At 50.6% G+C, this 26,700-nt stretch overlaps 9 protein-coding genes across 9 annotated transcripts; 3 read left to right on the top strand and 6 right to left on the bottom strand.

The window, feature by feature from the left end:
* Positions 1-187: 187 nt before the first annotated feature.
* On the top strand, positions 188-1,774 carry PV05_09258 (uncharacterized protein; the record flags this gene model as incomplete). Its single annotated transcript, XM_013458842.1, has 2 exons — positions 188-328; positions 380-1,774. 2 exons carry the CDS (start codon positions 188-190, stop codon positions 1,772-1,774), a joined length of 1,536 nt encoding a protein of 511 aa, XP_013314296.1.
* A 181-nt stretch (positions 1,775-1,955) lies between these two features.
* On the bottom strand, positions 1,956-2,699 carry PV05_09257 (uncharacterized protein; the record flags this gene model as incomplete). The annotated part of the gene is made up of 1 exon (XM_013458841.1): positions 1,956-2,699. The coding sequence occupies one exon, from the start codon at positions 2,697-2,699 to the stop codon at positions 1,956-1,958; it is 744 nt and encodes a 247-aa protein (XP_013314295.1).
* Positions 2,700-5,855: 3,156 nt separating this feature from the next.
* Positions 5,856-7,248, top strand: PV05_09256 (pyrroline-5-carboxylate reductase). The gene is made up of 2 exons (XM_013458840.1): positions 5,856-6,452; positions 6,507-7,248. The coding sequence occupies exons 1-2, from the start codon at positions 5,900-5,902 to the stop codon at positions 6,809-6,811; spliced, it is 858 nt and encodes a 285-aa protein (XP_013314294.1). The 5' UTR covers positions 5,856-5,899; the 3' UTR covers positions 6,812-7,248.
* Positions 7,249-7,885: 637 nt separating this feature from the next.
* Positions 7,886-8,290, bottom strand: PV05_09255 (uncharacterized protein; the record flags this gene model as incomplete). Its single annotated transcript, XM_013458839.1, has 1 exon — positions 7,886-8,290. The coding sequence occupies one exon, from the start codon at positions 8,288-8,290 to the stop codon at positions 7,886-7,888; it is 405 nt and encodes a 134-aa protein (XP_013314293.1).
* Positions 8,291-9,502: 1,212 nt separating this feature from the next.
* Positions 9,503-10,038, bottom strand: PV05_09254 (uncharacterized protein; the record flags this gene model as incomplete). Its single annotated transcript, XM_013458838.1, has 2 exons — positions 9,503-9,865; positions 9,919-10,038. The coding sequence occupies 2 exons, from the start codon at positions 10,036-10,038 to the stop codon at positions 9,503-9,505; spliced, it is 483 nt and encodes a 160-aa protein (XP_013314292.1).
* A 2,673-nt stretch (positions 10,039-12,711) lies between these two features.
* PV05_09253 (uncharacterized protein) lies at positions 12,712-13,608 on the top strand. Its single transcript, XM_013458837.1, has 2 exons — positions 12,712-12,982; positions 13,027-13,608. The coding sequence occupies exons 1-2, from the start codon at positions 12,768-12,770 to the stop codon at positions 13,253-13,255; spliced, it is 444 nt and encodes a 147-aa protein (XP_013314291.1). The 5' UTR covers positions 12,712-12,767; the 3' UTR covers positions 13,256-13,608.
* Positions 13,609-13,719: 111 nt separating this feature from the next.
* Positions 13,720-18,881, bottom strand: PV05_09252 (uncharacterized protein). The gene is made up of 3 exons (XM_013458836.1): positions 16,494-18,881; positions 15,638-16,433; positions 13,720-15,591 (listed from the first exon to the last, which is right to left on the bottom strand). Exons 1-3 carry the CDS (start codon positions 18,350-18,352, stop codon positions 13,912-13,914), a joined length of 4,335 nt encoding a protein of 1,444 aa, XP_013314290.1. The 5' UTR covers positions 18,353-18,881; the 3' UTR covers positions 13,720-13,911.
* A 1,025-nt stretch (positions 18,882-19,906) lies between these two features.
* PV05_09251 (uncharacterized protein) lies at positions 19,907-22,361 on the bottom strand (the record flags this gene model as incomplete). The annotated part of the gene is made up of 2 exons (XM_013458835.1): positions 19,907-21,610; positions 21,657-22,361. 2 exons carry the CDS (start codon positions 22,359-22,361, stop codon positions 19,907-19,909), a joined length of 2,409 nt encoding a protein of 802 aa, XP_013314289.1.
* Positions 22,362-24,556: 2,195 nt separating this feature from the next.
* On the bottom strand, positions 24,557-26,377 carry PV05_09250 (uncharacterized protein; the record flags this gene model as incomplete). The annotated part of the gene is made up of 1 exon (XM_013458834.1): positions 24,557-26,377. The coding sequence occupies one exon, from the start codon at positions 26,375-26,377 to the stop codon at positions 24,557-24,559; it is 1,821 nt and encodes a 606-aa protein (XP_013314288.1).
* Between the last annotated feature and the right edge of the window lie 323 nt (positions 26,378-26,700).

The raw sequence follows: 26,700 nt of genomic DNA, 5'->3' as shown, positions 1-26,700 counted from the left end.
GCTTTCTGCGGAAGTCGGGGCCTTTGAATGCGCCGAGTGAGATGCTTTCAGTGGAACAGGCTGTAGTTTTCGGATGTTGGGACAGTAAGATGTCCGACAGACAGTAGGCAAGCCCTGGGATAAATGCCTGAACTCTGAATGTTGCGACCACGGTCAGCCACCATCTCAATCATCAACCTCCATCAACATGCTGCTCCCAACATTCATCATCGCCCTAGTCTCATTCTCACTTCTCTATCCCTTCTGGGTGTATTTCTTTGCCCTCAGGGGTCTCCGCAGATTTCCGGCTCCCTCGTTCATTGCCGCTCTGAGCCCGTTATGGCGAATTGTAAGACCGGTTCCAAACGTGCTCCGACTGCTTGAAGCTAACATTCTCCAGTATCATAATTTTCGCCTGAACCAGTTTGCAGAAATTCACAAAGCACACGATAGACTAGGCACACATGTCCGGATAGCACCGAATCATATCTCGATCGTTGCACCAGAAGCGGTAGATGAAATATACGGCCATGGCGCCAATTGCCTTAAAGACAACTGGTACGACGGTGGTGCTGGTGAAGTTCGTACCATGGCCGACACTCGCTCAAAAGAAGAACACCAATCCAAACGGAAAAGGATGGCGCATATCTTTTCGCAGAAGAGCATTGCGCAGCTGGAGCCTCTGATATCCGAGCGCGTTGATTGCCTTTTCCAGCAAGTACTGAAAGCAGCTCAATCATCATCGTCCATCAATATCCGGCGATATGTCAACTACTTTACCATCGATGTCATCACCGCCATCATGTTCGGACAACCAGCTAGGACACTTGAGCAAGGTAATGACAACGTTCAAGCGGAAACCATTGACGGCCGGATCTACACGGCACCGATGATCCAGTCATTGCACGACAGCATGCGAATGACGGTTCCCGTTGGTTACATCCCAGCACTGCATTCCATCCGCGGCTTTATCTTCAAGTTACATCCATTGTCGAGCTCGGCCAAGCGCTTCGAGGACATCGTCCGACACTTCGTGAACCAGGGTCTAAGCACCTTCACCAACCTCGAGGCCGGCGAAACACCGCCGACACACTTCCTTTCACAGGTCGAACATGACAAGAACGGCCAACGCCGTAATTTACCGATCGGCGAGATTCTTGCAGAGTGTTCAGGGATGATTAATGCTGGTTCTGACACTACCTCGACAGCGCTCACGAACTGCATCTGGCTCCTCAGTCAGCCAAGACATCAAGAATTTCTGGCCAGACTTCGGCAGGAAATTGCGCCTGTTTTCACAGCCTTGAAGGAAACGCGCGTTCCCTCATTCGACTCCTTGGCCGGGTTGCCTTTCCTGCGGGCCTGTATCGACGAGACGCTCCGTCTGCGTCCCTCATCCGCCTTCGGACTCCCCCGCGAGGTTCCTGCAGGTGGCAAGATGATTGCCGGGCAATTCATCCCAGGCGGTACGAGCGTGAGCGTGCCTACCTACTCGATACTCCATGACAAGGGAATTTTCCGCGAGCCGGAAAGGTTTTGGCCTCAAAGATGGACCGATCCAGAGAGTGCTGACAACTTAGCACTGATGAAGAAATATCACGTCCCCTTCAGTACGGGACCGCGCGCGTGTATAGGCAGGAATGTGTCATACTTCGAGATGACGTTGGTGGTGGCGGTACTAGTACATTATTTCGATTTCGACTTTGTTGATCCTGCGACCGTGGACCATTATCGTGTGTTGGAGAGGTTGAATGCCAATCCTGATGAGTTGGTCTTGCTGCCGAAATTGAGGGTTTGATTGGGCTGAGGAAGCGCGTAAATCGTGTAGAGAGTAAAGGATGGCGGTGTAGCAGATAATGACATTCGAGATGGTAAGGCCGTCACGGTTTCTTATGAGCCAGATTTCTTTATATCAGGAATGTCTTGGCGACGTTCACATCTGAGCCAGAATACCTCTCTCATAGCTCCTCCTAGGCACCTCACACATCTTCTGATTTCCTCTTCCCTAAGACCTGCTCGGAGAAAGGCTGTGGCATGCTTGGGTTGTCTGAAGGAGCAACTTCCGGGTGTAGACGTCCGTCCGTATCAAATTCGATGTAGAATGAGTCTCGAGGAATATGCTGCATTCTCATTATTGAATTCCAACTCTTAAGGAACTGCTGAAAAGCCGCTTCTGGTGAGTTTCCATAAATATTCAGCGGATAGTAGTTTGCCCAGATTACTGGACGAACTCCGCGGAACTCTTCAAATCCTGGCGTCTCACTTTTGCATTGAATTTCCTTCCACGCGGACTCCAGTTCTTCCGGTTGGAGGCGAAAGTCAAGCTCCGTATCAGGCACGTCTCTCATACCTTCCACACGAGCGGCCTGACTGTTCAAACGGATCATTTCGACGCTGCTGTGACGGAAGTATTGGTATGTTGATCCCCGTATGGATTGCGAAATCGCAGGGATCACCACTTGATCCATCCATTTACGCAATCTCGCTTCTTCAAAGAACTCGTCCTCAAGATAAGGGAACACCAGTAACAGCCGGACCTCGCGTGGGATTGGATTGCCATATCTTCCATCCGCACCGAATTCGTATAGCTGGGGCAAAGGTCCTCCGAACTTAATGTCGGGACGCACCTGTGAACGTATCCGGTTGTAGATGTGGACGGAAGCGTCTCGATGGTAACAGGCTGGATCCAGGGAGTGGCATTCCAGTGGAAACCATTGAGACATGCAGGAGTTGTAGGAAAAGCAAGTGCCTGCCGAACGTACGAAGTGCCCAGCTGGAGATTCCAATCGTGGAATGGCGGTGAGGACATGGTAGATACAATTGATTCCACAAACTGCTAAACTCTTGTACCGATATAGCGGAAACCAGCAATTCGATGGCGGGAGCACTCAAGATTTCAGTGATGTGTTGATCTTTGGGAAAATAGATGATGTGGTTGAAAGATACTGTGTAGATGTCCATCGATGGTGGAAGGGGGATGTTGGACGGAATGCTGGACATTGCCGCGAATTAGTCAGCGCCATCATGAGCTTGGCGTAGACCATACTCCGATGTTATCGGTCGGCTTTGCTCCTCCATGTCTGCTACAGTGGACGAGGTAACAATGACGGATTACAAGAGCTGACACAGTACGCGTGAGATGTTACTAGGCCGTCACGACGACAAGAGTTTGAAAGCTGATGCTATGTTGAACATCAACTTCGCAGACAGCGCCCGAAGAGGTGCGAGATCGGACCATGCAGCTCATAATGAGTCAATGCAGCTAGTCAAGTAGGCAAGGCAAAGGGTTGAGCTGGAACACTGTGGTCTGCAAACCTGACACAGGGAAGGTTGACACCAACATCCATGGTAAAGGCGTCATAGTCAGTGTTAACCTGGTGAGCGGGATCCGGTATGAAAGCAAGCAGACGACAGGCAGGCAGCATACGAGCAAGGTATGCAGAAGTACGACAAGAGGTCAGCGAGACCTCCACTCTCGGATGTGATCACAGTTCACCTCTTCTGGAGCCGAAGCAGGGACCGTGCCTGGCTCTGACAGGGAATGGTGACTCGTTGACAAGTGGGTGCAGTCGAGGCCAAGTGTAGGCCGAACCATGTGGAAGCGAGGTGTGGACAGCGCTTCCTGATCCTGCTCTTCTCAGATGTTTCGCGCAAACGCATGGCCCCCTTAGTTGGTCTCGCCGTGCGCTCGGTTGTGGTGTCGTCGCGGGGAGACGAGGCTTGGAGTCAGGGTGGGTGCAAGTCGCAGGTACGGGACGGCACAGATGGTGTGCATCCTGTTGGCGAATGTGCTGATGATCGGTCCTGCAACTTCAGCTCAACGTCAACTGTTTCAGTGCGGCCAAGGATATGGCAAATAGCTCTGCTAGAGACCATATTCTGCGGACATAATGGGAAAGTCCTTCTCATGATCTTTAGCCGCCGCTTACCACATTCACGAGGAGATTCACGTCCTCGCTCGTCTCACTGCGCTGCGGAATGGCTCAGACTTCTCGGTCTCGTTGTGGGGAGAGTATGACAATACCATCCACCTCTTCGTCAGAGGGCGGCAGGAAGAACTCTGGGTCGGAGAAGTCTGGAACATTGGGCATGTCTCTATGTGCTCGAGCCGCGAGAAATCATGCGCTTCAGCTTGGGTCTCTGTGGCGCACCATGAGCTTGCGAACCGACCTCGGGGTAGTGTCTCGGTAAGGAATCGCAGAGTAGGAGGGTATGTGAGGAGACCAATCGGAAGAAAAAGTGGTCAGTCGCGAAGCCTTGGTTCGCGTAGCCGTGCTTCACGCGGACCGTATGCCACTAGAAGGGACATTGTAGGTCCCTCATCGAACTGCATCGCAGAACTGAGTGTTTGGAGTTTGGCGAACCATCAGCCCAACGTTTGGGATGCACCGCAGGGGACCGGCTGGAAATGATTTCCGGTAGCCGAGGTCCGACGAGGCGCAGTTTCCCAAAACACTGAGCTGCACTCTTTGGACGTTGTTCGCGTTCCCGCATCTAAACTGCCACACTTCGCTACGGCACATTTGTCCAATGTTGCGTTCAGTCTCCATGTCCTAGCGATGAGCTACATTGGACCAGAAGTATCTGTCTTGTCTGAAAGTCAGACCCTCGAGTCGCGCGGTTCAATTGGCCCACCTGCGCTCCTGCAAACAACAACCAGTATTCGATCCCCACAGCCCACAACTGGCAGAAGTTGACCACTCTCAACCTTCGCACTGAGAGCATCCCTTCCACTCGGTGCAGTGGAGGATATCTCGAAAAGCTAAGACCCGTTATGGGGGTTTGTATTGCTTAACACCAAGATGCCTACAAGAAAGACTCGTGAGCGTCACACGCCATGGAGGTGACGAGCTCCCCAAAACAAGCTGTGGCCGCAGACCAACTGTTACATCTTGTCTTTGGCCTGTACTTTCCTTACGAGAAACTGTCAGCTTGCAACAGCATACCGATGTCCTCCTGCCCTTTGGACGCCCTGCCTTTGGTACCAAGACCACCACCGACCTCCGTCCTTCATGCCTTGGAAAGGTGATACGATCCAATCTCATGAAGAAAGAGAAGACCTAATACGGGACTACGTTCACATCTTGACGGACGGCCAAGCACGCCCGGCATGGCTTCTTGGCCTTGCAAAGGCTGCGCAACTCATAATACGCCTAGAATGACGTTCCTTGGCTGCCTGCGTCCATCGTCGTGATCTTGGACAAGTCGAGCAATCCTTCTAGAATCAACAGTTACTGGTCGCTCATATTCATGAGCATACTCATGAGAAGTCTCGCTGTCGTGATAGCCGGTTGAGCATGCTGGTACATAGGCACAAGCATTTTTGTTGGGAAGATTTTTGCGCTCACGAGTTTGGCAGCCATCGAGGGTAGATCTTAGTCTCATTTACCCAGGCTGTTGGCCCTTCTGCACGCACAAGACTGTGGGAGAAGTGGGAGAAGTGGAATTGCCTGACAGCGCATTGACTGGCTCCCTCGCGTTCAGTGTACAGTGTCAGTAATCTCGGACCTTAGTTCTATCTTTTCGTCCGGGTTGGATATCTCCGTTCTCTTCGGATTCTTCCCGGATCGACATAACTTCGTGTTCACCCGTATCTTCATGACTTGGTTTCGCCGTTCTTCCTTTTTTGCTACTGCTACCCCGGCTTCCGTTTTGAACCTTTCCAGGCAAGCGCACCGTCGTACTTGGAGACATCGAATAGTGCGTCAAGTTCAATGACTCTAACATGTCCTATTCTACTCGGCAAGAAGCATGGGAATGCGCTCAGACGTACCCATATTCTTGCCGGCTTGCAAGGGGCCGATGAGGATGGTCTTGGCACCAATGACTCGCCGAGACATGCACGGATCAGCTAGAACCGCCATCTTTGTCCGTGAGAGCGAACAACAGCCCAACAACAAGACGAAGCACCAAGCTTGAAAAGATGACTTCGGAATTACAAGCGTCGAAGATAGCCTTTGTTGGCGGTGGCAACATGGCCGCTGCCATCATTGGCGGATTGCTGGCCAAGGATATCAACAAGGAAAACATCTTTGTTTCCGAGCCCTGGGACGTCAACCGAGACAAGATGACGGCCATTGGGGTGAAAACTACTACTTCTAATGTCGACGCGACAGAGGCCGCTAATATAGTCATCCTCGCCGTCAAACCACAAGTTGCTAAGAGTGTGTGTCAAGAGCTCGGCAATGCCTGGACACAGCGCAAAAGCACTCCGCTGATTGTTTCCATTGCCGCGGGCATTACACTGAAGAGCCTTCAGGAGTGGCTGAAGCTTGCGGATGGACGTACACCACATGTGGTTCGTGTCATGCCGAACACGCCCGCTCTGGTGGGAGAAGGTGCATCAGGAGTGTTTGCAGGCCATGATGTGTCTCAAGATGAGAAAGACTTGGTGACCGCACTTCTCGGTAGTGTCAGCAAAGCAACCGAATGGGTAGACAAGGAGGAACTGCTCGATGTCGTTACTGGACTATCTGGTGAGTCATCAAGTCACGGAACGATGTAACACATACTTATGCAAGTGTGATCAGGCTCTGGGCCCGCATACTTCTTTGCCATGGTGGAACACCTAATAGCCAGTGCAACCAGCCTAGGGCTCTCGACGGAACAGGCCACACGTCTTGCTATACAAACCTGCTCTGGTGCTGGCAAGATGCTGGTCGAGTCTCCTGAGGAACCAGCTCAGCTTCGTAAGAATGTGACCAGTCCGAATGGAACCACCGATGCAGCGTTGAAGAGCTTTGAGGCGTCCGGGTTCAGGGAGATTGTAGACAAGGCAGTGAAAGCAGCAACGAGTCGAGGCGAGGAAATGGGAAGGACTTTGGGTGGTGCTTAGATGACAAACGTGCAGTCACTGGGTGGGAATGTGTTCGCGGCCACTTTTCTATGGCTCGACGCAAGCCGATTAGCGCACAAACATGAAACTGGTGAAGGGCTATGTAACCAAGACGAAATGTGAAGTACTGGTGACTTGAAGCGTCCGAGCAAAAGGGAGAGGGAGAGAGAAGAAGTTGTGCACCGAATTGGTTGTAGCACTTCACATGTGAAGAGCTCGAGAGTAGCGGGTATCAAGGTTTGAACGCCACGAAATCCAGGCAATTTGAGGTGCTCGCGTCAAGCTCAGACACGATACGTAGCTGTGATGCGATCGAAAACATCTTCAAGATGATAGCCATTCTGCTTCGAGAGTCCTGTCAGCTTCTGGGACTGGTGTCATGCGCTTGGATGCGAAAGTGCTGGACTGCTGGACTGCGCGGCTAGCGATGCCGCGGGCACGAGAAACTTCAACGAAGCGGCAAGAATACGAAATCTTTTTCTACCTCGGTAAACCAAGTTAACACTGTGTACGGAGATTGCGAGATAAAGGAAGAGCACATTCTGTGAAGGGCCGCTAGGAACCGAGCAAGCATCTTACAAGAACTTCAATTGCATGACTTGGGCTACGTAATGGCAAGTGCTGGAGGGCACAGTCCAATCAGACGAGGACGAGATGTGAGACAGCGAACCTTGATGACACAACTATACATATGAATGATAGCCTTGATACCCCATAGTAGAGTAATATTTCGATTTTGTGCTGAATATCTTTCGGTTAATCTATCCAAAGCAGGTGCTCGCGTCACCTCCAACATCGCACGCCTCGACACTTGCGTGTCCGATCTTCCAGCATAACCTGTAGCCACATGGCTGGGTGGCAGCGACGGCGAATGGCCTCCGCAAGAATCAGTGTGCTCCAAGAGTCTCGGGCATTGTGCCTTTCAGGCACTGCCGAAAGGATGTCCTTGTATGGCGTCAATGATCCTCCAGGACAAGTAAGTAGTCGTAGCCATAAGGTAAGTGCCCTGGCTCGAGATGAGCAAGGTTCTGATTTGGTACTGTTCGATAGATGATGAGCAAGCCATGGATCTCCTCAAAGACGCGGTAGTATTGGCCATAGTACAACTCTGTGCTGAAATAAATAGCCAGTAGTGTCTGCCACCGATGAATAATTGCTGCGGAAGAATTCCACAATGAGGTAGGGAATCATGGTAAGTGCGATTCCAGTCCAGGGTGATGAACGCAAGGCGTAGTATAAGTTACGGAAATCTTCAGGCCGGGGATCGTGATTTGTGTCGCATCTTTCATGGCGCTCCATGATTCTCTCGTGTGAACTGCACAGTCTTTGAGTCATGGCAGTTGCCGCACGATCTGGATTCTTGTCTGGGTGCCAATGGAGAACCAATTTCTTCCACTGGCGTCGTACGTCTTCATCGGCAGCTGTGATAGGGAGCCCTGGTAATGTATAAGCATCTAGTAGATCTCTGCTCGCCACCATTGTCGTGTCGGTTCAGGTATTTCTTGTTCGGTGGGTCGCGTACCGGTACAGCCTGCCGTTAGTCGCTCGAAGGCTGAAATGGTAGAATCTGGAGAGTTGGCAAGTGAGAGCTGAATTTTTGACTAGTCATGTTCTTGCTGGGTGTTCCATAGGCAGCAATGATCAACTGGAAAGGGAGGCTGTCGTATGAAACAAAGGTAGCAGTGAGACCATTGTAGCTGCCCTTGATGAGTGGATGACAAACAAAGATAACCAGAGGAACAAAGCAGGAGTCATAATGATCAAGGTACCATGCCTGTGTAGGCAGCGGGAGCACAAAGCCTGCAAACAAAGAGAAGTCAAGGGTGAGCGTTGGTCGGTGAGCCACAAGCCAGGACCGAACACATGTACCCATTCCGAAAGCGACGCGCTGTACCAGAGTAGTACTTCGACTGCACATATCACGCCGTCGGATTTGATGCTATGCAAAAGCAGCTATTTTCCGAAAATTCTGTGTAGATTCTCCCCCTTGTGCGAGTGCCACCAAGCGACGTAAAACGTCGAATAGCTGTCCTTGTAGCTGTTGTAGTTCTCCAGCCAACATTTGACCTCTGATGGATACAGGGAAGCGTCCAAAAATGGTTCGCGATTTGTCACCGTCGTAGCTTACTTGATTGCCCTCTCGATAGACTGACTGCGCAGTTTCCAGCTTTTGTAATGTTGTGCCGAATATCTTGGCGACGTGTGAGACAGTTTGAACAGCTTGTCTTGTCTCAATCGCCATGCGATCACCGTAATGAAGATGACATTTTGCCGAGGGCCTGACTGCCAAAGTCTATCCCAATAAGACGACCACCAGGGCATCATTCCCCGCCGTTGCAGGATGCTCGGACGTGCACTGTCGATATCCTCCAAGATGGGCGCCAATGAATCAAGCTCTAGGCGACATAGAGTTGAAGAGTTGAACAGACTGCTTGTCTCCGCGATCATCCACTGGAAGTATCTGTCAACGCCATTGCGCTCGAAGCCAGGATTGGTCGACTCTTTGCCAGTGAGGACCAGCGCGTTTATGGCAAGATCCGATCTTTGTAGTTGAAAAACAATGTCATTGATCAGCCAGGCCAATCTCTTTCCAGCGAGGTGGATTTTGGAATGATAGTATACAATGTGGTCGTCTATCTGACATTCCAGTGTCTCCAGATCGCGTGTATGCACTGGTATAATATGAAGCCATCAATGGATTCGTCTCCGGGTTGATTTTGCGATGCCGATCGTGGTATAATAGCTAGCCCAATGGACTAGGTCGGCAGTAGATTCGTTCAGCTGCAGTAGCACGCTGTGGACATCCAGAATGGAATTATCAAGTTCGGGCAGGATGTCGCTACGGTTGTGTTTCGCCATGAATCTGCTGGAAAGGTCCCAAGCATTGTGATGAGAACCAACAGTGCCTCTTGAGTTCGTAAGGGCGCCTGGAAAATGCTTGACGGTGGTGAAGATACCGAAGAGGCCGAGAGCAATAAATATCAAAGCGAAAAGAATAGTGCTGCAATAGATTCCGACAACCAGTCTCCACTGCTGAAAAGCCCATCTGCGGATCTGATGTCGATTAGAACATGACTTCCTGACATATGCTCTGCGTTCGCTGCTACTTCTTCTTCCGAGAATGCTTCATCGATAGTATTCGCAGTATTGATATCAGCGGCACTTTTGGTGATGACTTTCGTGCGGGGTGTTGACGAGGCACTTCGACGGCGGGTGACGGGGGCCATAATGATTAGTAGCCACTGTTGAAGATCGAAGTGGAGCGCTGGCGGCGATATTAGGGTGTCGATTTGCCGAAGCCACCCTCAATAAACAGCAGTCGTACTCTTATTTGCTGCTGGGAGAGTATGTAGATCCGTCGATGCTATTGCATCTAGAATTCCGAGAGAGTCAAGCAAAACCCTCCGTTATGCTGTCGATCAGCGACTTGTATGTCCATTCGATCTGAGGATCTGGAAGGCTCTGCGTAGGCTTCAAGAAGATTCTTGAAAGGGAATGTTGACACCCAATCATGAATACCGCCACGTTGGAATGTACGTACACATTCCTAAGATATCTTTCTTGCATCATCAGCCCTACGGCTTAGACCATTGCGCCAAGTCTGAATTTTTGAGAACCCTTATGCGGCACCATAAGAGAAAATAGAGCAAGTCAGAGCCCAATTTCAACATCCAGATTAGATGTGCCAGTCGTGGTAAAGGCTGCTCCAGAGCCTGAGTCATGCCCTAGGCGTTGACTCGGCAAGGTCTAGCGCATTACTGCTCTTCAAAAAACGATCATGGGGGATTGAGGCCGGGCTGAAAACTTCGCCAACGACTGGGTGTGCAGGGTGTCGAAGTCTGGATGAGTCAACATGATAGCCGCTGATATGGGAACCCTGGAGGAGGATAGGATGTATCTTTATGGTGCTACACTGGGCCGATGTTGCCTGAATATGGAGCCGTGTATTTCATGTCTCGGCAATAGGATCGGTCGACGAGCGCAAACACCCAGCAGCACAACGGCCCAAGGAGTTCCAGCACGTAATCGTAGAGTGCCAGCCGCGCTGATGTTGGCGGATAATGATGTTCCTCAATCCAACGGGTCTTGCTGGATTCTCTGCGGGCCAGAGTTGATAGATCCATCAAACATCCGGTAATGGTTGCTCAAGTGCCCGATCAGACGCAAACCTGTTCAGTCCTGTTCACCGGGCCAAGGGTGAAATTGGTTAACATTCTTGCTCGATGATGTCCAGCCCTCTACCGGTGCTCCTCGCCCCAGGCTGGGTTATTGCATAGGTACGTGACTGGCGGTGGGGTGAAATTCCGCACTTCGGTTTGAACTCGTAGCCTCGTTTCGCAGGCGACACACAGCGCAAATGTCGGCCGCATCAGCTACCGCGGGACTCGTCTGATGCGGCCATCGAATGCGGCAGCAGCCAGATCGAAACCGCGGTCCTGATGGGTCGGTCCGAAAACCGACCGCATCCTTCTGCAGTCGCCAGATCTGCAAGAGCTGCTTTGTCGGCCGCAGGTCTGGTGCAGCGCCAACGTTGAAGCGACTGAGAGTTGGAGACCTCATTGTCCGTTTGGTTTCACTGCCGGGGTTTTGTTTGAGATGGAACATGTACGAGTTATGTCGATACAGACTCAGCGAAGACTATCTGCTGACCGTGGTTGGTTTGTGGTCAGACCAGGCGAGGACTCTCAAGGCCGCCGTTTAGTTTCAATCAACCTGACGAATCGTTCGTTAAGTCTGGCTCGAGACCTGGTTATCATCTCGTGGCATCGGAACCTAGCCTTTGCCACTTTTCCACTTTTGCTTGTCCGCCCTGTCCGTCTCTTCTTCGTGTGGCTTTCAACAGCGTTTCTCGATATTTTCTGCGGCACATGCCCAGATGGAGCAAGGCAAAGTTCTGGCGGCGGCGTGGGGCTTAGAGAAGGAGGTCTGTCTGGTGGCAGGTTGCTCCAATAGGTGCGGAAGTAAACCTGCTGCGCTGAAAGATCATCATCTGGGTAGCCTGAAGATCGGTCGCAACTATCTTCGTTCATAGCAACATGGGCAGTGCCTGTTTGCTTGGTAGAATGAGATGAGTGTAGTCCGTCGGCCAAGGCCCGGAGCTTTGCTGTTGCATGGTAGATCCGTTCTTTTGTGATGAGGTGGTTCACTTTCAGCTGAATTTCATCAAAGACTCCGATCGGATCCGAGGCTGGAAGGGAATGAGGAAGGCGTTGGCGATACTACGCGAACGTCCACCTTACTGAAGAGGAATTGGACGAGACATTCATCAGGGAGATTCATAACAGGGCCCGGCTTACTTACCTTTTCATGTGAATTAGTGCCTGGATGGCTTCTTACTTGTCCGTAGTTTACGGTTCCCACACTACGGCGAAACAAACGCAAAGGTTGGTAAGCCCAAACTTCATCGAAGCCCAACGTTGCTGAGGAACACACCGCTAAGGCCATATGCGCGATGGTGCTTCGATGCTCTGCTCTCAGAGATGATTCTCAGCTGTAAACTTGAAACTTATGATCTATCCTTATATCTATCATATCTGCGAGGAGCGGCTGCTGCTAACGACCAAGATTCGCCTGAACTCAACCACGAGCCGAACAAGGCTCGATGATTTCTGTTGAATATCCTTGTCCCCAGCATGTACCATGGCTGCGCCAGCTGATCTGAATGATACACAGGGGCTGTTTGATCTTGATGAACTTCGACGGAGCATGCAACACTGTCGCACGGACAAGAAGCTAACAGCATAGATGTCGACTTTGGCCGACTCACTCCAAGGAATCCCGCAGCAAAGCAAGCGTTTCACGAGGTAGCTCTCAACCTCTCCGACAAAGGATGGCTCCCACATGTCCGGAAATTCATCCATATCTGTCAAGGCTCGGGGGACCAAGTGCCATCTTCAAAACAAGGGAACCTAATCTCCCATCATGATCCCGCATCGTCCCTGAGTATTTCGATTCCATGCTACAACAAGATATCTTTGATCCTGAAGCATATCATTTTGTCAAGGGCGAAGTCAAGTACTCGACGGATCTGACGAATGGGCTCAAAATGCGGACTGTTCTGGGCAAGGATGTGACGGTTACAAGGCTGAATGGATCCATCTATATCAATGCCGCCAAAGTCATTGATCCTGACTATATGATCACGACTGGCGTGTTGCATCTGATCGACAAGTATGGGCTCTGACACTCTATTCACTTCTTACTGATGGATATAGCGCCATGGATCCGAACGACACGGATGCAAGACCCGAGGTAGCCAACACTACCGGCCTCAGCTACGAGCTCGTCACATCCCACTTCCGCCCTAAGTGTAGGGGCCAAGGCTGGAATAGCTATCGGCGCCGCTCTTGGGACCATAGTCCTTCTCGGGTTGGCAGTATTCTTCTCGAAGCGGCGAAGGAGAGCAACCAAGAAGAAGTCAATCCACCAGCTCGACTCGACTGAGAAGAATGACGGACCTGTCGAGCTGCACGGAACAGAAAGTCACCGTTCGGAGCTGCCAGAAAAGCCAAACGATCAGCCATATGAAATGGATGCTGGGCTGCCTGCTGGGAGTGAGCTGAGTGATGGTACAGAACGAACCCGTTGAGTGGCTTTCTATACTCTTACTTCTTTCTCGACCGTTCTCCACTCAGGCCGGTACTTGCGGTCAATACCATTGTCGCTGAAAGGAAAGCATTTACTGCCGATCGGCGGCACGCCTTCCTGGCCCCAAAAGACAGACTAACCTATGCGAAGTTTGGACCGCACAGATAGGATTTGTATTTGGATTCAGGGGTTGGCATGTCCAACACAATGGTTTCGGAAGATTTGGGAGCATTTAAGCCATCAGCACATGATATGAAGCTCGGCACTAGAGAGGAGATCTCTTTCTATGTCCGCTATGGACAATCCTAGCATGTTGCATTCTGTTTTAACAGTCCGAAAACCACCCTGGCTTCACCACTTGATAGCCTAAGCTTGGTTTTCTTCGCGTCTGGTGCCAGTGGTAATGCTCCGTTATCCGAGGATGGACACAAAATGTTGAGTTCAGACGTCCTTGTCGTGCGTACGACTGTTGAGAGTTGTCAAACAAGGCCATACAATTTCGCTGTCTGGACTTATGCCAACTTTACCTTCCGAAAGGTAGCTTCAACATTCTTCAACCAATCCTCGAACTTGATCTTCTGCTCCCCGATTCTCATAACACCATCCTTCATACCGCCCCAACCCTTAACAGGTCCTTGAATATACTCATGGTCCTTCCCGCAAAACAGCATCCATCCCATCGACGATGAATCGCCACCATCCAGCGCATTCCGCATAAGCCTCACTCCATGGCAGCCTTCACATAGACAAACGTCAATACAGTCAACACAGAGATACATGGGCTTAACCCAGCAATGCCAGCGGTTATCTTTCCCAGCGCATACAATGCAGACATCGGCTAGATCCTCTTCATACTGAGACCTTCCTCGCGTCGCTTTAATGGCGGCTTCCAACGGGTCGTCCTCCGATTCGCTCCTAAGAAATTCTGGCCTCATGGCCGAGAAGGTGCATGACAATGCTATCTCTGCTTCGGGCCTCATTCCAGCGAGAGCCAGGACCTTGGCGAGAAGCATAAATGCCTCCGAGTCGTCATCACCAATGCTGTTGCTGAGTGCGTCTTTGCAGAATTGCAGATTTCGCTGGAGGATTTTCTTGGCCTTGTTGGGAAGTTTGGCCTCGACATACGGCTTGACGAGAACCAAATATATCATCTCACTGAAGCAATGGTCCTCTGTGTCCATCCATTTGAAGCGACGGTCCCCTGTGTCTATCCATTCAATAAAACCTTCGAGCTCCTCCTTGAGCGTCTTCTTGCAAGTGGGATCTCTGGCGGCTTTGATCTTGTCGCAAAGGATCTCACACATCATTGAAGCAAATGGCTGAAAAATAAGACCGCGATCTTCTTGTTCCGGATCCGTGGATAGTTCGGCGAGGATGGCTTTAAGCTCCTGATGTGTCTTGTCATTATCGCCGAGGACCCTTCGATAAAAGTTGGCAAGGTGATATCGTATAATCCAGCCGGTGCCATCTGGTTCTCGGAGTGTGATTGCATTATTATAGCAGCGTATCAAGGAATCCTCGCGCTTGATTCGTCTCGCTGCTTCTTGCACGATGGCGTGGTCATCTTTTATCCCGACACTTGGAAGACCGAACCACACAGACAGAACCTTGGGATCAGCATTCTCAATCTCTCGCATCACTATACTATACCTTTTGTTCGCTCCTGCTAGATCAAGAATCTCACCAAGAATTTCATGTTGCTGCTCTAAATCATCCTTATCCTTAGCGAGTTCGGAAGCCTTGTGAAAGGCAGCAATTGCATCTTCGACCTCTTTCGAGCCTGAAAGTGCCTCCGCCAGCACCAGGTAGGCTTGTAGTATGTCCATAGATTCCAGATCTGCTTGGATTTCCATGCTGGGGTAGATATTGCCTTCATAGATCGTTGAAAGCGCGGACTTGACGGAGTCGCGAGCTTGAGAGTATTGAAGAAGCCTGTTCTGAATTTCTGCAAGAGCTACCAGCGCACGATACTGCTCCAGCTTCGTTGTCGCCGCTTTCAGACTTTGGTTTAACTCAACGATTGCGTCCTGCGGGTCAACACGAGGCGAACGTGCCAGTGTAAGGGCAATCATGCGGTGGGCATCGGCATCAATTGGAATGTCTGGGAATGCAGAAGCCACAAACATGATTTCTTCCTTCGTTGGTGCTATGTAATCGGAAATTGGCTTCGACAAGGCTTGTATAGAATTCGTCTGCTACATATCAATATTGTCCCTGGAGAGGATGCGTCGAGCTTACCGTTGATAACGCCGCCAAAGCACATCTGAAAGCCGCAGAATCGTCCGAAAAGTCGTTGAGCCAATTCTCAACATGTTTCTTCGCTAGGGGAAGGAACAATTCCGATGGTTTTTTCCAGATTTTTTCGACCCATTGAGAACAATCTGGTTGAAGCTTGCCGTCCTTGAGTTGGCTTGCTTTTGCAAGTAAATTCAGGATCACGGATTGCAAGGGCCAGTCAGGCTTGAGTGGGGGTTCTAAACCAAAGTATCCATGATGGATCTGACGTTCGAGACTTGTGGCGACTTGCTCGGCGTTCGAGAAGACTTCTTTCAATCCTTGTGTAACACGCGCGAGGAGGTGGTCGGATATGGCATCGACATCTATGTTCTCAAGATGTCGGAACAATGAATTAACAGCATATCCTGCAAGATCAGTTTTGGCCTCCCATTCGGGACTTTCAAAATCATCGTCGCTGTTGCATATCACGTCCTTGCAAGCCATGAAAAGGTCAGCGTTCGCATCAGCCGATTTAGTCATGAATGATGTCTGAGCTGTGGCCGGATCGCGAAGATAGTCAATGAGGGAGTGATGGACTGCTTGGACAAAGATGCTGGATAGACGAGAATATTCTCCCCCGTCACTTGTGTCATCCTGTTCACCTTGGCTGCTGTCGTCGTCATTCTCCCAATCGTCATCCGGACTAGCTGTATCTGACGTCTTTTGCATCGACAAGACTTCAGATGCATTTGAAGGAGTTGATAAAGCTGCTGAGTCTCCCACTTGTACGGCTCCGTGCCCAGACAGGCGCAATAGACTGTGTGAACAGCGGTCAGTATTTCTTTCACGCTCATCTCAGATCAGCCTCTGGAATTACCTTGCACATCTGCCCTGAACTTCATTCTCGACACTGTAGTCCTTGCAAATGATACCTAGACTCTGCAAGCAGTGGTACTCATACAAACTCAGTGGACATTCGGCATAAGTAATCCACTGAAACAAGGTCCTTAGAAAGGAGACCTCATCTGGGGAAGAAGCTTTCCCCGCAACCCCAGCGAGAGATTGGGCATATAAGTCGGTCAGTCCTTGCGGCAGACACTCTAAAGCACTGAGAATAGCGGGCCACTGGCTCATGCTGTCAAGTTCTTTCAGGACCAGATCCACGTACAGGAACATCCCTCCGGCATTCTGCAGCAGTGTTTTGATGACTTTCTGACCATCTCGAGCTATATGCTTGAGTTGCATAGTTTGCTCATACCGATCTCGCACAAAAGCTTTTAGGTCTTCGTGGTTCTTACGCTCAGTAACCTGGATCATGTCTTTCTGAGGATCACAGATAGACCTCAGAGGAAAGTCAAGTTCTGGGCGGCCGGAGAGCAAAACCTGAACAGGAAGCTTATATCTTGGGATGTCGGATAGTAGCCGAAGCAAGGTCGTCCATTCATCTCGATTGGTTTTGTCTAATCCGTCCATAATCAAGTACATTTTGCTCGGAGATGCCATTTGGAGCAGATCCCGCACATACTTGGACCACACAGTTTCGATTGATGCCTCGTTGATATTGACAGCAATCTTGTTGATCTGCGCTGACACACGCTTGCAGTAAACTGCATCCTTTTCGGCAAGCTTCACAATCAGATTACATAAAGCGACCTTCACAGATCGAGTCTTTTCTTTCGCGTTGTCGAAGTAGAAAATTGCTGCGGCTGTTTTCGAAATTGATGTGCTTTCGTTGCCCAGACGTTGGGCTATCGAGTAGGTTAGGTATGATTTACCTGTACCGGGAGGCCCTGACAACCACAAAAAACAAGTATCTCCTTGGGCCCACCTCTGATAGGCACCTTCCTTGAGGAGCCATTTTCCAGTGCCCTCAAGGAAAGTTGACTCGATTTTATCATACTCGGGCGTATCGAAGATGATGCTTTTCCATGCTCCTTTGATATTGTCGAGGTCATTTGTCTCTGACTGTTCATTCAATTTCTTGTCCACACGTTGCACTATTCCCAGGATCTCTCGGTCCATCTTTAGGCCCTGTAACACCGCAACGTGGGTTTCTTGCTGCTCTTTTCGGCCCTGGCGGACATCAACTTTGATCTCTTGTCCGATTCGCAATTGAGCTAGATTCACAGCCCTCGCCTCCTCCGCCAAGCTCTTTTCAAGATCTGCGTAGGCGTCTTTCAATTCGTCACTATCAAGGTGAAGAAATTTCTTTACACCCTTCTTCCATCTGTCGTCTTTAATGAACTTTGTGCTGATCCCACAAATTACAAGAAGACAAGACATGACCTTCATAAGTGCCTCTCGTAGCTCGTCAATCTCTGGAACATGACCCTCGAGGATTTTCAGGCTCTTAAGATAGGATCCCAACTTCTCAAAGAATTCCTTGACTTTTTCGTAGTCAGCTCGAACCTCTGTTGCGATTTTGATGAAGTAGTCAATGACTTTGAAAATGGCGGTAGTGGGAGGAAATGCTCCTGATGCAGCATCAGCCACGTACTCTGCCACCTTCTCGACTGGCTCAAGATGGTCTGCGACAAAGGTTCTGAACTTGTCACAACCTCCACCATCGTGCCGAAAATTTTCAAACTTCTTAAGACTACCGTCACTAATGCTGATCACATCTCTGACGCTTTTTGCACGTGATAGCGTATTGATGTCGAAGTCTTTGTCAAAACCTGCAGCGTCCTTGTAGTGGTCGAGTGCCAGATTCCAAATCAGACCAATATCTGTCGCCATTGCTCTAGGCTCGTTATCGCACCCCGAGAATCGTCGACTGGCGAAAAGTGGTGGCCAGACAGAAGTTGCCGGCGTGCCTTCTAACTTGCTCTTCGTGGCTCAGAATATTTGGAGACGTATACTTGCAGCGACAGTATTGAGAGGAACTGTAGGTTCTCATCCTTGGGCGGAGGCTTCATATGAGATTGGAGCACATCGTTATTCCCCACTTCAGCCGCAGATGCGGAAGATGACAGAGTCCTAACCAGCGATTTGTTGGCATCCGTTTGGCGTCAAGGGTCTTGGGATTGTGCAAGGGCGAGAGTTTAGTGGCCCTCATGCGCACTCTTGTGGTCGTGCCACCCCAGAGTTCGCCGATGCAAGGCATAACTGGGATCAGGCAATTTCAGCCGCTACTAAGCTTTGCAACGTACCCGCGTTCATGCAAGTTAAGTCTGGCCCTGCTGTGCATGGATGACCTTGAACGAGCGACACTAGCCGTGCTCACAGATCAGTGTCACGCACGCCGCCAGCGAGCCAGAGCGTTCTGGTGGCCCCCACAATCAGCCAGCCTCACCAAGTTATTGGCACTTGGGCAACTGTGTCGCAGCCCTCCTGAGCTGTACCACCACAAGGTAGATAGCTGCAGACTTCCGGTACTCGAGCGACGTTCACACAGTAGCCTCCAGTAAAGCTTAACTTCGACTTCAATCTTCATCTCATGTCGCATGAACAAGCACATCTCAAGAGAAGGTGCAGGAACGTCGGCCGACCGAATGGCAAGCTCGGGGCTAAGCGAACCTCGCTTGGCGGTACCTGTCTCTCATGTCGCTCTGTTGATTGGATGACTGAGCCTACTCTTTCAGCTCTCGCTAAGCAGCGTCTCCATCTGGAGGGTGAACAGTACCGGCGATACCAGATGTCCGACATTACGGCTGGATGGAAGCGCAACCAGACATCTCAAGAACAAGTTGATTGCAGGTTGCCGGTCAGCATCGAACAAGTTGGAAGTGCGCGGCGTGGGCAGGTAGTAGAGGACCACGATGGCCTCGGCTTGCCCCAGAAGTTCACCATAAGTACTTGTCCTCGGAAGACTTGCCTAGGAAGCCGACCTGGACTTCTCAGGCTTTCAGACTTCGGCACCATGCGAGCATGTCGAAACCGTTACTACTACACGCGATAGTTTTCTATTTAGGTACAAAGTAGACCGCCTTGAATGCTACAACATTCGAACTTGGCGTCGTTGTTGTCTTCAGTTCTTGTAAATTCGTGCGCCTCCACACAAAAAAAAAACATTGCAGCATCAATAAGTCAAGCACGGCGAAGGTGTACGCCCTCCCATCGCGGCGCCATAGCTCCTGCATGATACTTGATTACTTCATCTTAGTTTTCCTTACACAGACCAGAGTCAGTACCTGTGACAGACACTCGAAGGAACCGGCAGACAAGGACTGTGTGACCTATCTTCTTCATCATGAGCCGTAGTGCTCTCCCCTTCCAAGTGATCTGTTGAAAGGAAGCCGATATGGTTGGAGCTCCGTCGGCTGCCTCCTAGACGTGATACCCGAGCCTGCCCTAGATATCCCACAACAGGTCTTCTGCATTGACGTCGCCAAAGGACATTTGAATTGCCTTCTTCATCTCCTCGACCCAAAAACGCTCATCCTTCTGCCATACTTCAAGCTCACCGAACCGTCTGCTCTTAACAATACGCTCAGCAGCATCCAGGATAGCATGGCAGAAGCAAATGCAGATGCCTCCATTCTTCTCAACTTCTTTACAACGGACATTGTCCGAAACTTGCGACATCACATGTGCGCACTTCCGGAAGACTGCGAAAACATTCAGTCGAGCACTGGGCAGTGGTGTCTCAGCTGACTGGGTGAAAGTCTCCTGAATGGCTGTAGTCAGATGTAGCAGCATATCCGTATGGGTAACGCCGGCTGATAGTTTGGCGTTCGTCTGAATGCCGCCCTTCTCGACTCCGCCCTTTTGTGTTTGGTCAGGGCTCTTGGAAGCACGGGCGAGGTCTTTCCACTGATCTTCTGAGATATGGTATCCCTGGCGTTTGATCTGGAACAGCAAACATTCGGCCTTGCCATGATGTCGGTGCTCTGGTATGTCAATTCCAGCAGCTGCCTTTGCCGCTGGTGCGGGGATAGTAAAACACCAATTGTCATGCGGGTGCTTTCCGTTGTGACGCTGGTCAAATTTCAGTCTGGCGCCAACACAGCGTGCCCAACAAGCATAGAAGTTGGCCTCTGGGAGGGTGCCACCTGGGAATAGAATTCCGCAAAATTGAACACATAATTGCTCCAAAATAGGAATCTTTTCTAGTCCACCCAGTTTGGTCAAACAGTTGTACGAGTGAAGAACGGCGCCCACGAAATGTCGGTACTTGAGCAAATGGTTGCCGTAGTAGTTGCAGAGATCTAGGATCTCCAAGACATGGTTGCCAGCAACCCAAGGTGCCTGATTCACAAGATCCCAGCAGTTGTGGCCCACATACCATTGCAACTCGACTTCCATGCGGTGCAAATGCTGCCCTATCGTTCCGGCACAGCGGCAGGGAAATGTGCCGCTGTCGGCGAGCGTCAACTTGATTTCAGAGGAGACTTGCTGGGCAAGTTTCAAGGCATTGACACGACATTGCGAGACCAAATTCGGCCGCTTGAGGGTTCGAAGGAAGACTCTGTAGCTCTGAGTCAAGATGTTCAATCCAAAAATGACCGACCAGGGATGGCCGTTGAGGTCAACAGGATCAACATCCCTGATGAGCTCCTCAAAATCCTGATACAATGGTGTACTCCCTCTGATTCTACCGGGCGGCAACATCTCAAAGATCACTAGTTGAATCATATTTCCAATGAGAGCCTCAGAGAGAGACTTGCTGCCGGCTGTACCAAGAATGACTCTGGTCTGAACTTCTTTCGCAAGTCTATGACCGCATTTGAGGCAGAAAGGGTCGCATACGTCCATATCGCCATCTTGATACTCGGAGAGTGTCTCCACAATATGCCGTAAACGACCAAGCAACGTCGAGCTGGCACCGCGAACTTTTGACGTGTCTGTATATTGCTTTGAGTCATTGAACGAGAAAGGCGTGTCGTAAATGGTTGAGAGGCCGAGGTTTGACTCGCGTTGCAGGAGTCCGTCCACAAGCTGGCGCAGTGACGCGAAGGCGGCATTTGTGGTGAAAGAAGCGACTGGGAATGAGACGGTGCGTCTTGTGGCAAGTCGCCAATAATGCTCAACGGAGCTTGAGATCTCTTGTATGCGCTACTCAAATCAGCATCATAGAACGGCTCTTTCAGGGTCTGCATACCTGGACTGTAGCTGCTATCTCGAATGCCATGCCGAGATCATCATCGGTGAGTCGGATCTGCATTTCAGTGGCATCAGGGAATGTCGGGGGTACAGGTGATGAGACGGGTTGTGCAATTATAGTCAGATGATTGTTGCCCTCCCCTTCCTGGGTATCGGCTTCGTCAACAGCTAGACCGTCGTATCGGTTGGACATCCGAGTCAGGCCACATTTTGATGGCTGTAATTCTGATAGTCGCTGATTTGGAAGCTCCGGTAGGGGAAAGGCTATGCAAAGGTCGTTGTAGATTTTGGTCAAACTGTCAGAAAAGTAAGTGGTCTGAACACTGACGACAGAGAGAGAGAAAGAGATAGAGAGAGAGGCTTGCGTTGCAGTGAAATGCTCATGGTTGATGGTAGCCTGGTCATTGATGGCTGCAGAGCTTTGGATGCGGAAGTATTTGCTGAGTTTGCTTCGGTCTGAAATGGTCTCGCGAAAGTAGAAATGCACAATGTCAGGAATGTAGCTGATCTTCTCCTTCACTGTCCGTGCCATAGTTTCCAGCTCTCGGAGAACGACGCTCCTGACTGGCTTGTCGGGTTCTGGGCCATGCTCTAGTAACCACAGTAAAATGGCACGCGTGCTTCTTTTGTATCGTAGGTACACTTCCAGCAGATCGGGAGGAAGGGCATCGAAGTTGTGCTTGTGAGAAGTACTGAGCGCCATTGTCGACGAGTATAGTTATCCACAACCCTAAGCAGAAGATTTTCAAGAGGAGAGAAGTTCTCATACCTAGGCGGCGGATTTGGGAGGAGAGATTGTCATGTTTGCTGTAGCAGTGAACGTCGCAGTCAAGTGACGAAGAAAAGTAACATTGGGAAGCTGCCTCGGAGTTGCGCAGGAACGAGGAGCAATCACCTACAGTTAAGATGAAAAACAATGTCACTTAACGACTCCAACAGCGTTCAAACACAATGCTGTGTCAAAATAACGCGATGATTCATCTCAACATACATGTCCATAAAGGATGAATGAGAAGGGTCTCGCAGAGCCAAATTACCACTTACATAAAATTGGCAAGAAACGGAATATTCCAATCCATCATGAATGTGAGCCCGGCAGGGAATCAATTCTCAATCTGCGACTAGAACAGGTACCTTCAGTGCGCTCGATACCCACCTCCTTCAACATCTGACAACAGGCCCGACATCCGTATCATGGCACAGAACCTCAGCAGCTTCCTGCCTTTTGAAAAAGATCAGGTTCCTCGCTGGCTCCAGGGACCCAGCCTTCCTTGCGATTCGATGTCTTCGACTTGTTGTACCAGCGTGACTTCCTCTTCCCTCCTCCTTGGCAAGACCTTTTCCCTTTCGCTAGGATCGATGGAACTGGTGGCCTGCTTGCTGAAGCAAACGAGTTGGGAGGGTTGTGGCAAGACCTCAATCAACCGCAGGATAAGGTATCAGCTGTCGCTGCTGCTTGCGCTGATGCAAATGCTGCCTGGCGTTTTGCATCATGATGGCAGAGGAATGCCCATTGACTTCCTGGCAAGCCGTGCTGAGAAGCGCCGAACTGCCTTGTCCCGTGGGTTTGAGTTCTGCTGATAGTGAGAGAAGCAATCAATCCAAATGACCTGAGTAGTGCTTTCGATGTTCGAGGCGAACTCTTTATTGAGATATCCACCTCTGACTAGTCCTGACGGGGCGCAGGTACGTCCGCTGGAAGTCCTAAAAACCCCAAGCACCCACCGAGTTATTTTCTCTTTCGGGAACGACATGTGAAAAAGTAAACAAATTACATCATTGTTTGGCGAAGAAGAATCTAACCATGATGGGTAAGCGTAAACTCGCACTTGCCTGCGCTTGACCAACACTCAGCTTGTCAGGTAGACAGACCACTCACTGATGACATTAGCCAGTGAGCTTCTCTCCATTTCCCCTCCTGAAGCGCAATGGCATACGACAGTTCTCAACGATGTGATGCCTCATCGTGTCGGCTGCTGCTGTACCCTCTGCTCAATGGATCGGGCCTATTCGCAAACAAAGGCAACAACAGGCGCACCGAGCGTCAAGCCTCCTGATTCACTCCTTCTGCGCCTCCTTCTCCTCGAATTTGCCCTAGGACAAGCTTTCTTGCACCTACACATAAGTGGATTTGCGGAAATACCACCTCAAAAGCCGGAAAGAATCAATGAAAAGGAGGGTCTTGCTCTGACAGGCAGACGCAGCCGCCGCAGATGATCTCCACGGTACACTGCTGGACCACATTGGACCTCTTGAATCTAGTAAGCGCGCTGCTCCCTAGACTTCTGTGCCGGCACCGGGCGAGCACATGGTTCTCCAGCCTGCGCTGGCTAGTTTGTACATGGCTCGACAGGCGGAGATCTGATCACCAAGACATTGATGCTGCGGACGGTCCTGGACCGAACCTCTCGGAATCAATACAGACTGTAGCATCAACGGCAGAAAACGTAACCGGGAGGTCAATATGCTCAATTCGTCAGTGAGGCCCTGAGCATCATGGAAAGAAGTCTTTAGCCAACCCAGTGTGAACAACCCTATTGTCGACGAAAGACTCTCCCGACAAGTTCTGAGCATGACCAGAAGCTTTAGTGACCTGATCACTACCGGAGTGGACTCAAATATATAGCAACGTTCGTGATTCTCCTGCCACGTGCTCAGCAGCCTCCAGTTTAGGCCTCCGTAGCGAATACCTTTCATTTTCTCATATATTGACCAAACGAAATTGCCAAAAATGCAGACATGGACAGGCATCTACCAGGTTTATGAGTGCTCGTACATTGGAAACGTCACCGAAATCTCCTGAGCCTTCCCACTGCTAATGCCTCAACACCCGGCCCTCCTCCAACATCTATATCAGGATCACCTTTAAAATGCCGTCTGATACCCATTCCTCGTTCGTCAGTGGCCAAAACGACTGTTGACGACATCTCTGTACCGTTCCCGGATGACCATCTGATACCACCAGCCGGCGAAGCAGCAAATGCCCATGAATGCCGTAGCCGTGCCACCAAAGATTATCCAATTATGACTGGACTCGCGCTGCTCTTGTGTGTCTGTGGCGACTTGAACAATAGCCGAATCACGGTGGTACCATTCAGGAGCGTTGACGTAGCAAAAACAGTTGCGATACACCCCGATCACCTGCATCAACGTGCTGCCTAGAACGACGAACAAACAGCCAAGCCAGGAGAGGGCGTACAGGATATAAACAGTAATGCACGACGGCAGGCGGCAGTGATACCACAGCCAGGCAAGCGCTCCGGCGGGCGTCTTGCAGGAATCTGCTCGCTTCCCAAGTTCCTCAGACGGTTTGATGCCATGCATCAACAGGAAAAGAGCTGTAATGAGCAGCTCCACACCAGCATAGCAGACAAAACTGAGTGATCTACAACCCCAGCCTATTGGCGGCGTCCTCCAGGCCACCACAGCCCCAGCAACCGGTGGTAGGTTAATCAGGACACATGTTGCCAGGAATATAACGATGTGTGCTCTCCACCCTATATTCAAGGCGTTGCTAGGGATCTGATGGCTAAGAAACGCGTGAGAGTCTTGGACCCACTGTCTTTTGTTTCGTCCTCTGCTCCACATGGTGACTGGTTGATACCGGGTTTTATAAATATCAGCCAAGATGGCAAGATCTCCTTTGAGTGCTCTTTGCCACAATCCCGGCTGCAGGCGGCCGGCAATATTTTGTTGTGTTGTTGATCTTGTGATACTGTGGGAAGATGGAGAAGGCTGACGGCCCACCAGAACGGAGGCCGTACTTGGGTTGTTCGTGGCCAAAAGACATGACCCTATGATGGCGACGTGAACGAGGATCATCCATTCCACTCCAAACGCGAGGGATATGGCAGCATCCTGATCACTAGGTTTGTTCATCAGATCCAGGATCGTGTAGACAAAAGCTCCAAGGTAGAACATAACTGGAGCCCCAATGATGGCACCATACCCCATTTGAGAATCGACCAAACCCAGCAGGCGTGTTCTCTGGGCTTCCATGTTTGCATTGTTGAGCAGCGCATCCTTGATCTCCACTTGTGGTCGGACTTCGTTGGTCCGATGCTGGAGATTGCCCGCTACCACGGTAGCCAATAGTTCGATCACAGCCTCTTCCTTGAGCTTCTTCCCGGTCTCGCTCTTCAGTGCAGACAAGATCTTCCAGTCCAGCACAGCTTCGTAAAGGCCGCTCAGCATCATTGGTCCAGCAAAAATAAGTATAAGTGCAATCCAACCGACGCTATCGAGCATGATGGCGCAGAGGCGAAGTACGGGCGTCAACTTGCGCAAGATATCCGTCAGCCATGCTGTTTTGCCCTTGATAACGCTCGGAGATCCTGCCGTCGGTGCATCCGAATTCCCCCGGACAGGAAGCGTGAGCATCTTGCGCCGGGGAATACTCATGCTAAAGATAACAGCGGGCAGGATAAATTGTACGATGGGTGCCGCCCATGCGCTTGGCTTGTTCCACTGGGAGACCCCAGGACCACCGCAATGTTCAGCGCAGTAGGGATATGGAACAAAGAGTTTCGGAGCAGCTGGAATTGACGCGTTGTACTCTTGACCGCAGATGATACCATTTGTTGGAATTGGCGAGAAGGCATTCGAGGATTTGGCAGAGAAACAGCATTTAGCGTCATCGTACCTTGCCAGAACTGTGCTTGCAAAGAATGATCCAGCAATTGACAGTAGGCAAATGGCCTTCGTGAATGCAAGACGCATGGTGGCAAGTTGTGCAAACCGACTGTCAGAGGGGCTGGTGTCCAGTAGCGTACTGTTAACTGAAGAGACTTGTACCTGTTATGCGTCAAAAGAACACCAGGAATGAAAAGAAGGCTGGCCGTCAAGGGCTGAATTGATCTCATCCCTGATATATAGGCGGTAAGAAGTGCAGTCAGGCATACGCCAGGGTTTCGTGGCTGATAGGTAGGTGTTATCATGGCGATATCATTGGCCTACACGAGGCCCATTTCCCACACCCGGCTTCGCCACTGTGTAGCCTCATGCGAAGTGAATACTGGGCTGCTGTTCTCGCTCCCGTCGTC

The sequence above is a fragment of the Exophiala xenobiotica genome, assembly GCF_000835505.1.
Source record: "Exophiala xenobiotica strain CBS 118157 unplaced genomic scaffold supercont1.5, whole genome shotgun sequence".
Taxonomy (NCBI): domain Eukaryota; kingdom Fungi; phylum Ascomycota; class Eurotiomycetes; order Chaetothyriales; family Herpotrichiellaceae; genus Exophiala; species Exophiala xenobiotica.
This window is presented reverse-complemented; position numbering and strand designations above follow the sequence as displayed.

Excerpts from the sequence above, each read along its gene's own strand:
- PV05_09252 (XM_013458836.1), bottom strand. The coding sequence starts at position 18,352 with ATGGCGACAGATATTGGTCTGATTTGGAATCTGGCACTCGACCACTAC. Across the intron at positions 16,434-16,493 it reads GTTCAGGGCAGATGTGCAAG|TCTATTGCGCCTGTCTGGGC; the intron begins GTAATTCCAGAG and ends CTGTTCACACAG. Across the intron at positions 15,592-15,637 it reads CTTTGGCGGCGTTATCAACG|ACGAATTCTATACAAGCCTT; the intron begins GTAAGCTCGACG and ends GATATGTAGCAG.
- PV05_09256 (XM_013458840.1), top strand. The coding sequence starts at position 5,900 with ATGACTTCGGAATTACAAGCGTCGAAGATAGCCTTTGTTGGCGGTGGC. Across the intron at positions 6,453-6,506 it reads TGTCGTTACTGGACTATCTG|GCTCTGGGCCCGCATACTTC; the intron begins GTGAGTCATCAA and ends AAGTGTGATCAG.
- PV05_09253 (XM_013458837.1), top strand. The coding sequence starts at position 12,768 with ATGCTACAACAAGATATCTTTGATCCTGAAGCATATCATTTTGTCAAG. Across the intron at positions 12,983-13,026 it reads GTGTTGCATCTGATCGACAA|CGCCATGGATCCGAACGACA; the intron begins GTATGGGCTCTG and ends TGATGGATATAG.